This window comes from Corvus kubaryi, unplaced genomic scaffold (genome assembly GCF_017639235.1).
Source record: "Corvus kubaryi isolate FWS band 111438036 unplaced genomic scaffold, C.kubaryi_AGA036_p1.0 37354, whole genome shotgun sequence".
Taxonomy (NCBI): Eukaryota; Metazoa; Chordata; class Aves; order Passeriformes; family Corvidae; genus Corvus; species Corvus kubaryi.
In genome coordinates, this window is record NW_024581116.1 from 12393485 (window position 1) to 12410577 (window position 17093).

General features: G+C 35.0%; 1 protein-coding gene across 4 annotated transcripts in view; it reads left to right on the top strand.

The window, feature by feature from the left end:
* The window catches only part of ROCK2 (Rho associated coiled-coil containing protein kinase 2), a 110594-nt gene that overhangs the window by 71051 nt on the left and 22450 nt on the right, over positions 1-17093 (top strand). For 2 of the 4 annotated variants that reach the window (XM_042032998.1, XM_042032995.1), the window contains exons 7-27: positions 1360-1498; positions 3184-3275; positions 4094-4253; positions 4836-4899; positions 6293-6358; positions 6653-6732; positions 7140-7188; positions 7922-8057; positions 8186-8277; positions 8530-8776; positions 9092-9198; positions 9855-10014; positions 10684-10844; positions 11241-11425; positions 12595-12664; positions 13931-14034; positions 14157-14343; positions 14663-14756; positions 14875-14969; positions 15994-16173; positions 16401-16569. In XM_042032998.1, the coding sequence (XP_041888932.1) occupies positions 1360-1498; positions 3184-3275; positions 4094-4253; positions 4836-4899; positions 6293-6358; positions 6653-6732; positions 7140-7188; positions 7922-8057; positions 8186-8277; positions 8530-8776; positions 9092-9198; positions 9855-10014; positions 10684-10844; positions 11241-11425; positions 12595-12664; positions 13931-14034; positions 14157-14343; positions 14663-14756; positions 14875-14969; positions 15994-16173; positions 16401-16569 (2637 nt within the window). Of the gene's footprint in view, positions 1-1359; positions 1499-2772; positions 3021-3183; positions 3276-4093; positions 4254-4835; positions 4900-6292; positions 6359-6652; positions 6733-7139; positions 7189-7921; positions 8058-8185; positions 8278-8529; positions 8777-9091; positions 9199-9854; positions 10015-10683; positions 10845-11240; positions 11426-12594; positions 12665-13930; positions 14035-14156; positions 14344-14662; positions 14757-14874; positions 14970-15993; positions 16174-16400; positions 16570-17093 lie in introns of those variants that run through there. The other 2 variants (XM_042032997.1, XM_042032996.1) reach the window with 2 other exon arrangements.

Genomic DNA, 17093 nt, shown 5'->3' on the forward strand with positions numbered 1-17093 from the left:
GTTTTGATAAGCTGCAGAACTAATGAAAATGGTAATTTTATTATGAAATGAAAATTTTATTGTGTGCTTAACTAAAAGGTTAAATGTTGGTCACATGATGAATCCTAACATTGGTTCAGTGACTTAAGATAGTTTTGAGGTGTGGCCAAAATCAGAGCTTCCAAGACAGAAGACCATTGAGAATAGGAAGGTTGGGAAAGAGGGAGGCAGCAGCAGTATCAGTGATCCCCACCTGCAATGCACTGGTATGGCAACCTAATGAATTTACTAAAAGTCTAGAAGTGGTGTGTACCAATTTCTTATTTTGCTATAAAATGACAGAAAGAGACAAAAGTTAGGATTGTCGTATTTATATTCTTTTGAAAGCAGAAAAGTTGTTGTCCGTTGGTCTGTTTGTACAGTTTTTCATGTTCGTGGCTTTTGAAATGCTCAGTTCCTTGTTGGAAAGCTGCAGCCTGCCATGCCAGATGATTCCTGCCTGCACACAGCACACCACAACAGAGGAAGGAGCCTAGCTCATGTGACTGATTGTTCACCTTCTCTATTAAACCTATGGATTAGCTGGGAGATAGGATTTCTGTAAAAGTTGCAGCTTCTTGGTTACACACCCAAACCATTTGTATGTTGAGAATGTTGCCCATTAATTTGACTGTCAGTTGCCTTGTCGCAGCCTATTCTTTTCACTTGCCCCAGTTTTACCTTTCTTAAGTCTAGTTCCTTTGGAAATATCTTTAACTACAGCCTCAGCTGGAAACCTCTTGATGAAAAAGGTCTATGATTTTAAAAGCCACCTGCCATGTTTATATGGGCACTCAAGCTGATGTAATTTGTCAGTCAACAAGATTTATTAATATGGGTTTAACAGTGTGGTAACACACTGGGAAGGCTCCTGCTCAGAGCTGACATCCCTTAGGGAGGATGCCTCTCAAATGGTCTTTAGAGAGCTTTGGTGGATTCCTTCCAACAAATGTGCATTAGCAAGTCTTTAATGAGTTTTGGTCCATTTTAGCATTGGAGTATTTAAGGATTGATTCATATGGGTGTCAGCCATTATGTAAACTAGAAAATATATTGGGAGTCTTAAGGCAGAACAAAACATGTATATCACCATAAAAAATTCTGGTAGTGATAGGCAGGATGGGAAATGGTGTAGTTTGTAACACAGATGTTTTAGGGAAGGAATATTTGTAGTAGTATACATTATTTTGTACCCTGCATGTCCAATTTTTTTCTTTTTCTTAATAAAAGACTCTTCTAGGTAAACTGCTTGTAGACTTTTCATTATATCTTTTGTCTTATTCAACTCACATAACTTAAACATGATGTAAAATCACAGCCAGTTTACTATTTTATTTTCAGGTGATACTCCTTTTTATGCAGACTCGCTAGTAGGAACATACAGTAAAATTATGGATCATAAGAACTCATTGCATTTCCCGGATGATGTGGAAATCTCTAAGCATGCAAAGAACCTTATCTGTGCCTTTTTAACTGATAGGTAAGTGCATATGTTGTTCTGGCACTGTTTTTTATTTTGGATGGTATTGGCTGTATTTATTTTGGATGGTATATTGTGAAAATTAATTCCTTCTACTACTTCTCCTGATCTCTGTTCAGATCTCTTCTGCCAAACCTCCCATTCTCTAGTTTTCCTTGAGGTGTTTTTTTCCAGGTATTGTATTTTATTTCTATGAGCACTTCAGACAGCTCTTGTTAACAACACAGTTTGTGCTGGACAAATCCTTCCAATTGCAGTAACAAACGTGTAAGGCTGAAAGTAATTCGTAACCTCCAGGGCAGTGACAAAATTGTTTTGCTCAATGTCTATGTGGGTGTTACATAAAAAAACTGGAAGCAAAAACTTTTCTGAAAGTAAGCATGTTCTTACTGAATTTGTTTAAGGTTTCTTAGAGTGTTAGAAATTTTTTTTTCATTTGCTTTGTTGCATTAATTGGTAAATACAGCTAACAAACCTGCAAGGTTATTGTTATCCTAGAAGTTTCCCTTTATGGGACTAAGTCACTAACTGAAATTAAGCTGTGGAAGCTTGTTTTTGACCTGAACACTTACATTTTGTTTAGTTTCAGAAAGCAGAGAGAATCTTTGATTTCACTGATTTAAAAGACCAACAGTGTAGGTCCACAGTTAACTCTGGAATGATGATGACTTCTTATGCTTTCCTGTCATCATCTGAACTCGGCTGGAGCAGGGCATCTGGCCACTATAGAAGGAGGAACTGGGAAAACAAAATGCATTACAATGGGTTTTGCATTCAGAGAGAGATTGTTTGCTGTACTGAGCAAGACTGTGGTTGGTCAGGAAGGATGTGCTTTATTTAACAGTATTTTTCACTGTTAGTAGCTGAAGGGTAGAGAGAAAGTATGATTAGAATTTAATAGTGTAAATGTGGTAAGGTGGACTTCCACTACGTGTGTCCCTCTTCCTGTTTATATTTAACACAGGGCTTGAGCAATTTATTTGAAACAGATGCTGCGTGATCGCTGCTGAAGCACTTGAAGAAGGACTAAGCATCGACCCTGTGATTTATTGCTTCTTTTCCATGCATTGTTTTTATGTCCTTTTCTTGTACGTAGTTTCAAGAGAGACTCCTCTGTTCAAACGAAAAGTTTCTTGTTGCACTTAAGATTTACTTCGTGGCAAATATCAGCAAGAGACGTGTCAGGGTTAGTTGTGGGGCAGAGGATGGAATTCTTAGAATATTTATTTTAGTCCAGCTTTGAATAACTGTTCTGTGCAGCAAGTTAGACCTTCCTTCACTTGCGTCTTATGGTCTGTCATGTGGTTTGGCTCACACGAAAGTTCTGCAGTATTATTTCCCCCAAGGGTGTTGAGTTTTTGTTTGTGTTTTTAGTTTTTTTTTTAGTTTTTGCCTCAGTGCTCTCTTTCTTGCTTTACTCCCCACGTGGCAGACTCCAGATTCTGGATATTTTAGCAGTTACAGGGAGAGCGCATGCTAAGAATCAGTACATTTTATATAAGAAACTACAGATCAGTGGTTGGTGGGTTTTAAATTTTGGTTTTGTTTGACCATTAATGTGGTTAACACAGACAATCTTTACTGAAAGTTTCATTGCTGCTTATGGACAAGTCAGAATTTAAATTTAAAAAAAAACAAGAAAAAGCTGTTTTTCCTAATGTGACTTTGGATTAATTGCTGTTTAGGGATGTGCGACTTGGGCGAAATGGGGTAGAAGAAATAAAGCATCACCCTTTCTTCAGAAGTGATCAGTGGAACTGGGACAACATTCGAGAGAGTAAGTAAATTAGGTTAAAAGTTCTATTTTATTCAGTATTTGCAACAGTAGAAATGAAAAAAAGAACTTTCAGCTGTATAAATTAAGTATTTTCTATCTATCAAGAATGTTGTTCAAATATTCATATTTATCGCTTGTATTATAAAACCTCATACGAGTAAGGGTTAGTAAATACGCATTTTTCCTACTGGAATTATCTCACCTTTATCATGTTTTTAACGTATACCTTTCCATTTTCAACAATGGAATTGGGTGTTTCAGAATTTTAACTAAAAGGAATGCATGTTAGGTTTTGTTTCTCTGGTCTTTTGTTCTTTTGAAGTGGGTTTTTTTGTTTTGTTTCATTTTTCTTTTAATCTACAGGTAGTTAAGGCAGTAGTTTGACAGTGGTCTTGTCAGTTTTATTGCTTTTCATGTAAGGTATTGAAAACGTGATAGCTTTAGGTAAAAAAGGAAAGTATGTCAGTTCAGCTCTTAAGTTTGTCATAACTTCTAAAGTTATATATTTACTAAGATTTTTTAAAATGATGGTTGTATTTAAAGTTCTATTCTCAAGTGTGATTACTTGAGCAAATATGTCTTGCATAATGGATGGTCTATGCATTAGGCAACTAATACAAAAATAGATTGGTCTAGAAAAAATTGTTCACAGTAGTATTTCCAGATCTGCTGTCTGGTTAATATATATTTTACTCCAAGTTATTTAAGGACAACTTAAAATTACAGTCTTTTAACACTAGAGAGATACCAGTATATAGCAAGTATATAGCAAGACTGAATCTTGGAGTGAAATGCATCTTTTTTCCCCTTTTTTATAGCTGCTGCTCCCGTTGTTCCTGAGCTTAGCAGTGATATAGATAGCAGTAACTTTGATGACATTGAGGACGACAAGGGAGACGTGGAAACCTTTCCAATCCCCAAAGCCTTCGTGGGAAACCAGCTGCCTTTCATAGGATTTACCTACTACAGAGACAATTTGTATGTGATACTTTGAGATGCATTTTTAAAAACACACCTGCACATTTCTCTTCTATTCTTTCAGTTTTTTCACTCAAAATACATAATTTATTCCTTACATTCTATTAATTTATATCCAGTTGTGAAGATACAAAATGCAAACTTTGAGTAAAATAATTAATTACTATTTCAGTTATTTCGATAACTCTGATTAAACAGTGTATTTTTATATGCACAAAATCATACAATATCTTAAAAAATCCATTAAGGTTAAAATTCTGATAGATTCATAATTTTTTTTCTAAAATGGTTTTTATTAGTTACTTTAGAAGTTTACACAGCACAATAACTTTCTAGAATTCATTTTGAATAATTAAATAATTATATTAATTAAAAAATTACAAGCAGCTGTAGTTTTATAAACATTCTGTTAAGAAAAGATTAAAATCAGAAAGATGCACTAACACCAAAATAAAACAAGCTCCATTCTGAGAGCAGCATAGGACAAATTGAGACTTGAGAGAATTGATTAAAATGGCAAAGTTGCCAGAGTTGTTGAAAACTTGAGTAAGAGCTGGAGGGATTTGTTTTTGTTTTTGACAGGTTGCTAAGTGACTCCTCTCAGTCTTGCAGAGAAAATGAATCTGTGCAATCTAGTAAAAATGAGGTTAGTGCCTTTTTTCCTTAGTATTAATGGTATGATTAACTAATTCTGTGAAGTCTGTTAAGAAAAGACGAAGTGTAAAATAAGTTTTTAAGCAGTTTTGTCAGGGGCTTTTTGTCTTTTTAATGATCCTCAATAAAAATGATGTTTTCTATTTACAGGACAGCAAAGAGGTAAGTATAGTATCTGAATTATGAAAGGAATAAAAAAATTCCTACATAATTTTATGTGGATGTGAAGTATCTTAAATGTTCACCAAATTGTTAGCAGTAAACCAGTTGTATTTTGAAGCAGATGTACTCAGTGTTAAGGTGCTACAGCATGAAGGTAAATGAATACTGATTTTTCTCAAATTCTTTTTGCAACCAGAATTTCTTTGGAAAGCCAGTGTGTGAGACTCTGTTTGCTACAGACAGCATTACTCTTGGGAAGGTCCCACACTTACATTAATGATTCATGACTGATTTATTCAGAATTTGAAAAAGTAAATTGTCACCTTCAGGGATAAAGGAATGTTTAACTCATACTCCAGTTGGAGCATATGAAGCATGTTTATCCAGCTTTTGAAGATTGACAAATGAATTTAAATTTGCATTATAGGAAAGCTATGGTTTTTTCATATACTTACTTCATTATGTTGCTTAAACATCTGTATTATTCAAGTGTAGATAGTATATTGTTAACATTTCTTAAAACTTACAATTCCTTTTCAAAGTTTAAAAAATATGTAAAGGAAATGCATTATGTATTGATCAGATAAATTTAAATGCAAATGTTTATTAGAGTCCACTTCCTTCCTGTCATTGATGAACAGATGAATGGTTTTAGACTTCACCTTTTAAAGGGAAATGGTATTGCTGTTTAAAATACATATGGTCACATTCATGATGTTTGCTTTATGTTGTGATAGTAAATGCAGATGGTAAAATCTTGCATTTCACTTCTGACATCTTATTTAGTTTGTATTTTCTCAAGCAATGAATCTCTGGTTTTGATGTCCTTTTCAGTGTCCCTGTTCTGGAAATTTTCTAATTTTAACAATTATAAAGCATTTTACAAAACGACATTTTTACATTTCGTGTTTGGGGGTAGAGGAAGAGGAGGAAGGGAGGAAAATAAATGCATTTGAAAGCCTGAAGTCATGAGATGAATAAAAAATTTATTATTTATAATTTATTTAATGACTATTTGGGTCCTGGACTCACAAATTTTTAAAAAAATATTTTAGTAAGCAAAACAAAGCATTTCCAAACCTGAAAAGTGTTCATTAGCTTCCAAGATGTAAGATGAAGAAATTCTTCTTTATGTGAGGTCACTGAACATGTTTAGTCATATTACCTGAATGTTGTCCAATTTGGTCATGTACACCCCTTTTTTATTTTTTCATTTCATTTAGAAAATGCTATCCAAAAACATCTGCTGCAGGGGAAAGTCTCTGGCTGCAGAGCACAGCAAAGGGCCGGTAACAATGTTTTTTGCCCATATAAATTTAATGACTCACAATCTGTGGCACATAATTGTGTTCAATTCAACTCATCATGCAACAAATTTTGTTGCTATAAATCCATATACTTAAAATCATCAGAATTAATACCTTGTAAAGATGTAACCTTCTAGTGATGGTTTTAAAATAATATACTGGAAGATGGAATTAATTTTCCTCACTTTCCCTTGTTTTGTTATTTAATTGAATTACATTTGTTTTCTGTGAAAACATTTTTATATGTGGGCCATGCTTTTTTGATATTTTACACAGTTTCAGAAAAAACTAAGCAAGCTAGAAGAACAGCTCAGTAATGAATTGCAAGCCAAAGATGAACTAGAACAGAAGTACAGGTGAGAATGTTTCAACATGTTTGGTATGTTTATAAAGAAGTTTTATTAGACCTTTTGGTTTTGAATACTTATAAAAGCCTTTTAATCCACTTCGGGGATTCCCAACCCTGCAAGCAGACCTCACTCACCGTAAGTTGCTGGCTTAGTTCTTGCTACTCCTGTGACTACTGGGGTGGTTTTATTGGGGTTTGTTGAGGTTTTTTTTGCTTTAACTCCCTATAAGAATTCTCACTGTTATTTTAGTGATTTCTCCAGTCCTTGAGGTTTCATGCTATTGCTGAAAATAGACTATCTTGCATAAAGTTAATGAGACAAAAGTACCTTACATAAAATTAGTGAGACGCATCCAAATATTCTAATTTCTATATTATCAGCAGGGTTTAAAGTTACTTTTCAAATTTGTTCAGGTCTACAAGTGTTCGTTTAGAGAAGATAGCAAAAGAGCTCGATGAAGAGGTAAGGCCATAGATTTCTTACTGGAATTAGAACTTTAAACACTTGTGCATGGCTTTTTTCTTTCGATAACAGCAAATTGCTTTTGAGGAGCTGTATATTTTGTAGAAAATAACACCAGTTGATTCCTTGGTATTCGTAAGCATGGCCTTGTTGTCACTGCTAAAATATTTTCATTATGATTTCTGTACTGTAACTGCACATTTCTTTCCAGAACTTGTTTTTACCATATTCCTAAGTTGGCAGACAGCATGATACAAATATCCCATATAGATTTTAAAAATTGGAGGTGTGAGAGCAGTGTTTCCAGAGGAGGAAGGCCATGCTTTGCATTGTTTGGTATTAGTAAAAGGACCCTATTTCTTGCCCAGCTTTGCACTTTACTGCTTCTACAAATTTGGATGTGGCTGTGTACCACTTAATGTATTGCTCATGCAGGTGTATGTCAAGACCTTACCATACATGTATGTTTCTGTGCTCCCAGAGTGACTGCTTAGGCAGGTCTACCAGGTTTGTCAAATCCAGATGATCAAACAGTATTTAAATTGCAAAGCTCCTAGCCATAGACATCCTGGACTGGATTTGACCACGTGTTCTGATACATTGTGTTTGCAGCAGGCAGATAGACTGGCTTCCTCCATTACAGACTACACTGAGTGCATGAGCTGTGTTTTACCGTGTAAGAATACCACTCATGTGTGTGTAATTAGTGGTGTATTTTTTTAAATGTATCCAGATAACTTCAAGGAAGAATGTAGAGTCTGCAGTCAGGCAGTTAGAGAGAGAGAAGGCTCTTCTTCAGCATAAGAATACAGAATACCAGAGAAAAGCAGAACATGAAGCAGATAAGAAACGCAATTTGGAAAATGAGGGTATGTTGAACCATGCTTGAAGGTTCCATTTTGATGTGGGTTTTTAATACTTAAAATAAATGAATTATAGTTCCAGTTGAAGCGTTTTCGTGACAGTGGTTAACAATGTTGAATTGTTTTTGTTGCAGTTAATAGTTTGAAAGATCAACTTGAAGATTTAAAAAAGAGGAATCAGAACTCTCAAATATCCAATGAAAAAATCAATCAACTACAAAGACAAGTATGCCAACTTTATATTTTTTTCTTTTAAAATAATCACTGTTTGAAGTACTGATTTTGGTAACAGTGGAGGGATTTGAAATGTGTAATTGCATTTTAAAAGCTGTTCTTTCTCAACAGGTTTTGGTGTTCAAAAGTAATCTTAAAATATACTCCTTCATATTTCTTTAATCCATAAAACCTAGTATTCTGTAGTAGAAATAGTGGGTTTTATATTGTAATTGTTTCTGAAATATGTTTTAATCAATCTTAGTTGGATGAAGCCAATTCCTTGCTGCGGTCAGAGTCTGATACTGCAGCCAGGTTAAGGAAGAACCAGACAGAAAGCACAAAGCAAATCCAGCAGCTGGAAATTAATAATAGAGAACTACAAGATAAGAACTGCCTGCTGGAGAATGCAAAACTCAAACTGGAGAAGGAGTATCTCAATCTTCAGTCAGCTCTAGAATCAGAAAGGAGAGATCGAAGTCATGGATCAGAGATTATCAGTGATTTACAAGGTATTCCTGCAAATCTTTTGAAATTAAGATTGCTTCTTGTTTCTGGTTTGGGTGGTGTCATTTGAGTTTCAGACTGTGACTAGATAAATGTGCTGTTTTATAAAATGTTACGAAATTGTGAAGAGCATTTAAGAGAAAATGTGTGATAACATCTATAAAACATTATTGATAACTTTTAAAATCACCCCAAAGGAGAAGTTCTTAATAGTCAGAATTAGAAGCTGTTGCATTTCAAAAATGTTATCTCTAAATAGCTAAAGTACAGTCTTGTTTTCACACACTGGCCAGCCTCACTGATGTTTTGGTAACTTTTAGGTCGAATATCTAGCCTTGAAGAAGAAGTGAAAAATGGAAAGAGTGCTTTAGCCAAACTGGAAATGGAGAAGAGACAATTGCAGGAAAAGCTCACAGATTTAGAAAAGGTAACAGCAGTGTTAAATGAACATTGGTATTACATTCTTATGAAATTTTTGAATTTGTGCTTTTATTACTTGAGACATTGAGACCAAACCTATACAAAAAGTAAACCTTATTTTCTGCTTTTTTTGGTTTTTTTTCAATTTGAGAAGTGGGGGAAAAAAGACCTAATTTCCCACAAAATCATGATACATTATATTTCTAAAGTACATATGTACCTAATAATGTACTCTGGTGTGTAGCTTAACAGCACAGTAGCAACATTTCATTTCATGTGTGGAGTTCTTTAGACTCTCATTATTGCCAAAAATAAAAGAGCCTCTGCTAATAGGATTTTTTTAACAAATTTGTTACTGAAACAAAAGTCTTGAAAAATTTCTTCAATAAACTTAATCTTTGAGCTGCTCTTATTACATAATGTTGGTTGTTAAGGCAGTAATTCTGTAATTGTTTGTAACTGGGGATGTCACCGTACATTTTTAGAGTGCTTTGGCATTCACAAAAAAACAGTTGTAGAAATGAGTTGTCAGTTAGTTCGTTAGCCTGAACACTTTCTTCTACTCTGTGGATCCTTCCAAGAAGCATGTTGCTGTTGTTCAAAATTCTGCCACTAACCTGATATATTTAATATTTTATTTCAAGTTTATTTTTTCTTTAACAGGAAAAGAGCAACATGGAAATAGATATGACATATAAATTTAAAGTTATGCAGCAGAACCTTGAACAAGAAGAAGCTGAACATAAAGCCACAAAAGCACGATTAGCAGACAAAAACAAGATCTATGAGTCTATAGAGGAAGCAAAATCTGAAGCCATGAAAGGTATGTATTTGACATCACAGTTGGACTTAGGCGTGAATTACACGAAGTAGATAATAAAATCTTTCACTGTGCATATTCTGGTACATCTCATGACAACTGAAATACCATGAAGAGAGGGATAATCACCAAAAAATTCCAGAAGATGGCTCTTACTTTTGAATTAAATGGCTTATGTTTATTGCAGCTAATTAAAAAGCTACCTACAGATCCTGTCCATCCAATTGCAGAGCATTCACAAAAATTTTGAGCATGCAGGTCTTGTTAAGCAAAAATGATTCAGTAGTAATGGCTGAGTGACTTGGCATATCAGGTTTCCAAACAGCTTCAGCTTTTTGATTTTATAATATCACAGAGCACAGTAGATTTAAATGTTTTATTTTTAAAATTCCACCCTTTTTGTTCATCTCAGAGGTGTTGCAGATAAACTGGAAGTTGTCTAGAAACTCAAAAGTAGGAAATAGCTCTGTCAGAAATGCTTGCAAAATCATCCTCTGTGTGTGTGTTTACTGTGAAAATTTTAATTAATCACTTTCAAGTAGTCTTTCTTTTCAGTTTTAAAAGGAGAAACATCTGGCTTATTGTTAGTACAGAGCAGACATCCTCTTCCCTTCGGCCTCCAAAATCTGCCGTTTTACACTTCACTGATGCCTTATATCTTTTACTTCACAGAAATGGAGAAGAAACTTTTGGAAGAGAGAGCTTTAAAGCAGAAAGTAGAAAATCGGTTGTTGGAAGCTGAAAAGCAGCGCTCCATGTTGGACTGTGATCTCAAACAATCGCAACAGAAAATAAATGAGCTCCTTCGGCAAAAGGATATACTAAGTGAAGATGTAAGGAACATTGACAGAAGGAGTCTTAAGTCAAATCTTGTTTTCAATGTCCTAATATTTTTCCTGTTATGCTACTTAGAAATATTTGTGAATGAAAATGGCAACAAAGTTTTCCTTCTCTGTCTCTGGAACTTTAAAAAATCTACTTCATGGAATGTGGTGCCATTTTCCTGAAATATTTCAGCATTATTCATCTTAAAAGGTTTTTCTTCTGTAGTAAGGTAAATGCTGTGAGATTGACGTGGAAAAACTAGGTAATTTAATGTGGGCTACTGCCTTTATTCAGGAAGCAGCTTTGATTTACCAAAAGATGTAAAGGAAGTCAATTAGAGACTGTTTAAATCTTGCTTTCCCGTGTAGATCTGTAAAATTCACAGGTGTCTGTTTCTTTTTCAGGTAAAAAACTTGACATTAAAAATAGAGCAAGAAACACAAAAGCGCTGTCTCACTCAAAATGACCTCAAGATGCAAACACAGCAGGTCAACACCTTGAAAATGTCAGAGAAGCAGTTAAAACAGGAGAATAACCACCTTCAGGAAATCAAATTAAGCCTGGAAAAACAAAACAATGAACTCCGCAAGTATGCAAGCTGCTCTATATGCTTTACTCATGTTACTGATTTTTGAAATATTTTTGGAACAAAAGTTGGGAGCAAAATTAATTTTAAAAAATTGCTGCAAAGAATATGCTGTTCTACAGTGCAAAACTTAATTGTTCTTTGAAACAATTTACAGTGACTCTAACTGAGACTTGCCCTAGCGATTCAGCAATGTATAGGTTTGTATTAAAAGATGTTTGTTATCCTAAAAATCTTAAAACACACAGCTTAAATATGAGTCTGAAGACTTTAGAGAAACACTTGATTAACTGAAGGTCTAGGTACTTTTTTTTAATGATGTAGGACCTCAGTGAAGAGGAAAGTTACTGGAATTTTTAGACTAGGAGAGCTTATCAGAGTTGGAAATTATTACTACTGCAGAGCTACAAAGCATAACCATTGGAAATATCTAGTACTACTATCTAGATCTTTAAACACATCTGTAGGACCTTCTGATAGAAGTGTCAGCAGTTCTTCAAGGTCTTAAAAGTAGTATTTGCACCTGATAGTAAGTAAGGAAATAAATAATTTTTTTTTTTTTTACATAAAGTGCTTTCATGTGAATGAAAAGATGAGATTTCCACACATATCAGATGAATCTCAGTCCTAGTGCCTTTATGACTTCTAATATTTTATCTCCCTGTGCTTTGTCTTTTCTGTCAGCAAGATGCACTTAGTCATGTAGAAGGTGGCCATAATGTGGAACACTGGCAGAAGTCTTTTCTGCTACATTTCTGTTGTTATGGAATTGACTGTTGTTTTAATAACAAATGAATTCAAGAAAATACGTGTGTCAAGGAATACAGTCATTCACAGACTGTGCTCTAGCAAACGACAGACCCAAAACAACCAGTCAGATCAGTGACATTTTACATGGAAATAAGATTCTGTTGGTGGCTGATTACTTTATCAGTGTCTCTTACGGGTTAAACTTCGTGACACTGTTGTAGTTGGTGTGTTAACAGTATTATTAGTGCAGTATTCTCAGCTGTCCAAGTGAAAAAGAGAGCTGGTACCCAGAGGAAGCTTCAGATTTAATAGCTGATGTTACTCAGGACAGGAAATCATTGGAGATCTCAAGAGTATGAATGCTTTTTTGTTTACTACTTTAGAATATCTTCATATCTCTTAAGCATGTTCTTCCTTTCCAGGGAACGTCAAGATGCAGATGGGCAAATGAAAGAGCTTCAAGACCAGCTCGAAGCCGAACAATATTTCTCAGTATGTTTTATGCTGCTTTATTTTTATATCAATCTGTTTACTGAGTACAGTGTTGCATTTTCTTCTTCCCCCTCAGCCATCAGATGTTTCACATCTCTAACCCAAACCTACTTGTTTCTCGTGCCTCTCTTCAGTGTTGTCTGCAGCCTTGATCTTGATTACTGAGCAGTTTGAAAGAGCTCATGTTGAGAAATGTCCCAGCTTTGTGGGGAGTTCAGAGGGAGGGAGTCAAGCAGCTCATTTTTCCACAGTGTGAATAATTTTCTGCTGGTTTCAGGCCTTTTGCATTCAGCATCTCTTCCATGCTGTATGGTAGAGAAGAGTTGTATTCTCACGTAGTGTGACAATACACGTGCACTTACGGCTCAGAAGGAAATTTTGCATTACAACCGAACTTGGTAGTGATCTGTTGGGAGTTTTTGATTCATTGTGGTAAGGTGCACCAGAATAAATAGGTATTGTACTTAAAAATCATCACTGGTATGTGGAGGTTAATTTTAATTAACAGTGCACAGCCAGTCGCACTGCAGGAGATGCCAAAAGGCTTGTTTCAGTATTAACAGAAAATTAAGATTTTCTTATAGATATAGGTCAGTGAGGAAAAGGCCTCGCTAAAGTTTTATAGATGAAAACATTACGCACATTAAAGGAGAGAAAGGGAGAATTGAGGTCAGTTGACTGCTGTAGATGGGCCAGAGACAATCTGTCTTGAAATCCCTGCAGTAAGTACACTTTGAGTTGTTTGTCACTTGACCTGTAGTCAGCCATTTGAGTGGACAGAGCAATATAATGTTTCTTCCATTTTCTTCAGAGTTCTAGATTTGTATTAATTCGATGAAATTTTGAACTTCAAATTATTTTCTAATTGGTTTTTCCACATGCCTAATTACATCAGACAACGATTTAAAATAGTAGAGAAAAATAAATTAATTCTTTTCCCTGCTTCTGATACTTCTGATTTTGTACGAAATAGTGATTTATCTTGTCATTTAGAGTATCTTTAGAGTATACAAACATAAAAAATGTGTATCGTACATCTACCTATTCACAAATATACGAGTTAAAAAAGGAACAACAACAAAGTAAAATAACCAAAACACATTTGTGAATGATGATGACATTTAGATAAGTTTAGAGAAGGCATTGCACACTTACACTCCTAGTAAGTGTGATTAAGGAACTGCATACCATGTCAACTTGTATAATTCTTGTGGACCTTCAAGAATATAGAAATCACGTAATTTTCTTTCCAACTTTAAATTCTAGACTCTGTATAAGACGCAAGTTCGAGAACTTAAAGAAGAATGTGAGGAAAAGACCAAAATTTGTAAAGAAATGCAGCAAAAGATACAAGAGTTACAGGATGAGAGGTAGGTTTTGCTAGTTGGACTACTAATACATAAAAGATCAGGATTGCTTTTTGTAGTCTTCTTTCCCCTGCCTTCCTAACCTACCCATTTTAAAGTTAAAAGTATATGTCAATAATTTGCAGAGATTCCTTGGCTGCTCAGCTAGAGATTACTTTGACAAAAGCAGATTCAGAACAACTTGCCCGTTCCATTGCTGAAGAACAGTACTCTGATTTGGAAAAAGAAAAGATTATGAAAGAGCTGGAGATTAAAGAGATGATGGCGAGGCATAAACAGGAACTTACTGAGAAAGATGCCACCATAGCCTCGGTGAGTTACATGATGTTTTGGTAGAGGTTGGAGAGCTTGAACTATCCACTGCTATTTAGCAGCTTTAGAGATATACAAGTATATGTAACATTTTAGAAATATTTATTTCTTATGATTGAAATTCAAAAACCTCTTACCATGTTTCTTCCATGCATTTCTCTGACCATTCTTTCTTCTGTGCCCCTTCCCCTCTTACAGCAAGTGCTCTTATCCTTATCTTGGTTCCACTCTGCAGCATTTCCTTCTGTCCTGTAATGCTTCATATGCCAAATGAGTTTTGTTACGTGGGAACATGTAACATGTCCTTTTTTTTTTCTAGTTGGAGGAAGCAAATAGGACACTAACTAGTGATGTGGCTAACCTTGCTAATGAGAAAGAAGAGCTAAACAATAAACTGAAGGAAGCACAAGAACGTATGTATTGTCAGAACCAAATGTGATTTAAATTGAAACCAGGTTTGTTCTTCAGTAGTACTGTATTCTTTTGTAATGAGTTTTCATAGATTTTTTTTTTTTAATTACCTTGCTGCAGAAATTACTAAGCTAAAAGAAGAAGAAGCAAATGTAGGAAATATTAAAGCACAGTTCGAGAAACAGTTGTTGAATGAAAGAACATTAAAAACCCAGGTAAGCAAATAAATTTAAATGAATGTAGAGATAGTGTTCATGAATCAAATAATTTTTAATTAAAAACTTTTCATAGTAAACTGTTGATATGTACCAGTAATGCTTTATTTGTTTCTGCTCTGAAAGAAAATATATTGGTTTTTTTCTTTCTTCTACTAAGTAGACTTTCAGTGTAGTGAAACTGGATCCTTATGATTTGTAATAGAGGGACTGCTAATCCAGATGTATTCTGTGGATACAAAAATGCTGTTAGCAAGGAATTTTCCTGCTGCTTTCTACGCCCATGGGATACTTTTCTCTCTCACAAGGAGATTAGCAGAAGTTCTATAAACTATGAACACCTGCGACCTTGTAGAACTATGTTTATGGTACAGTAGAAAAATATTTTGACAATGGATGTTTTAGGATTTTAGCCAATCCACTCAGGGGGTGGCTGATCCTTTGTCCAATTAGACTATGAAGAAACAGTCTATAAAAGAGTTTGTAAAATAATTAAATAAGTCAATCTTGCTCCACAATTCCTGCCTGTTGGATTTCTCTCCTCCTCCCTACGGCTGCAGGATACGGTAATATTTACTGCCTTAATAGTATCCCACCAGCAAAAGTCTTCATTTCTGTCAAATGATTTGATATGTTACTGGTTTCAGTCTTGATTTATATTCCTCTATAAGTTCTAGAAAGAGGTACATTTCTGATTTTAATCCAGATTGTTTTTTAGAACAAGTGGCATTTTAATACAAAGATACATTTTAGGTCTAGGTAGTGAAAATGGAAGAGTTTATTTAAATGAGTGAAAGTGCTCACACAGCTAATGCTTGCTTCAAGTAAAAATGGCATCATTACCTTCTTTTGTATTTTGTGTAATACATTGAATTAAAACAACCTTGTGGTACTGGATGGCAGAGGTCTTAGTTTATAGTTAAAAGTGCCTACTTATAGACAGGAGAGAAGACTATTTCTTCATGGCATAATTCTTTGCATTTATTAGTGTGGTTTTTGTCACCTTTTTCTTTCCCATGGGAAGGCTGTGAATAAATTGGCTGAAATCATGAATCGGAAGGGTCCAGTCAAACGTGGAGCTGACACTGATGTACGGCGGAAGGAAAAGGAAAATAGGAAGCTGCATATGGAACTGAAGTCTGAACGAGAAAAGTTAACCCAGATGATGATCAAATATCAGAAGGAAATAAATGAAATGCAGGCAGTAAGATCCTTTTTCAAATAAAAAAATTGCAGTATTGTCTGTAAAATCATAGTCTTGATACAGACTTTAAGGTAGCGTATCCATTCTCTATTCCTGAATTTCCCCAACCAAAAGAAGTACACAGAATATATATTGAGATTGGCTACAAATTCTGCATAATTTTCTACTTATATTTTCTCCAAGTAACCAAATATTGTGATAGGAAATCTTGCCATTTATCCCTGCAGCAAATAGCTGAAGAGAGTCAGATACGGATTGAACTGCAGATGACTCTGGACAGCAAAGACAGTGACATTGAACAGCTTCGTTCCCAGCTGCAGTCACTGCACATTGGGCTGGACAACAGTAGCATAGGCAGTGGACCTGGAGAGGCTGAGGCAGATGATGGATTCCCTGGTATGTTAACTTTATTAATATTTCTGCATTAACTGGGTTTATATTAGTATTGATGATCTGATGATTCTGTGACTTTTCATCTATTTCTACTGTCTTACCAATCCTTTGATAGCTATCACTTGTCCCCCTGCTAACTAAATCTGTTGTAATACTTCACCTTACATTTATTTAAAGATTTTTTTTAAAATTCTAATGTGCTCCATTAGAACTAAGTATGTTCACTTTATTTTGGTGGTTACTTTGCAATTACTGTGGGTATGTGATGAAATGTAAAACTAATACTCTCTTCTTAGAGATTCTATTTTGACTGCTTTTCTACTTTTCCTCCTTTATGCTTTGTGTTTAGTCCATATCACTCAATCCCACATGGAATCCATGTCCTTTACCTATCAGCACTCTTCTACCTCTGTCAGTATTGCCACTAAGCCTTCCAGTTCTCGCATGCTTCTTGATTCCGATTCTGACTCAGAGGAAGAACCTTTGTCTTGTTCCCACAGCCCTACAGAAGTTGATAGCACAGGTGA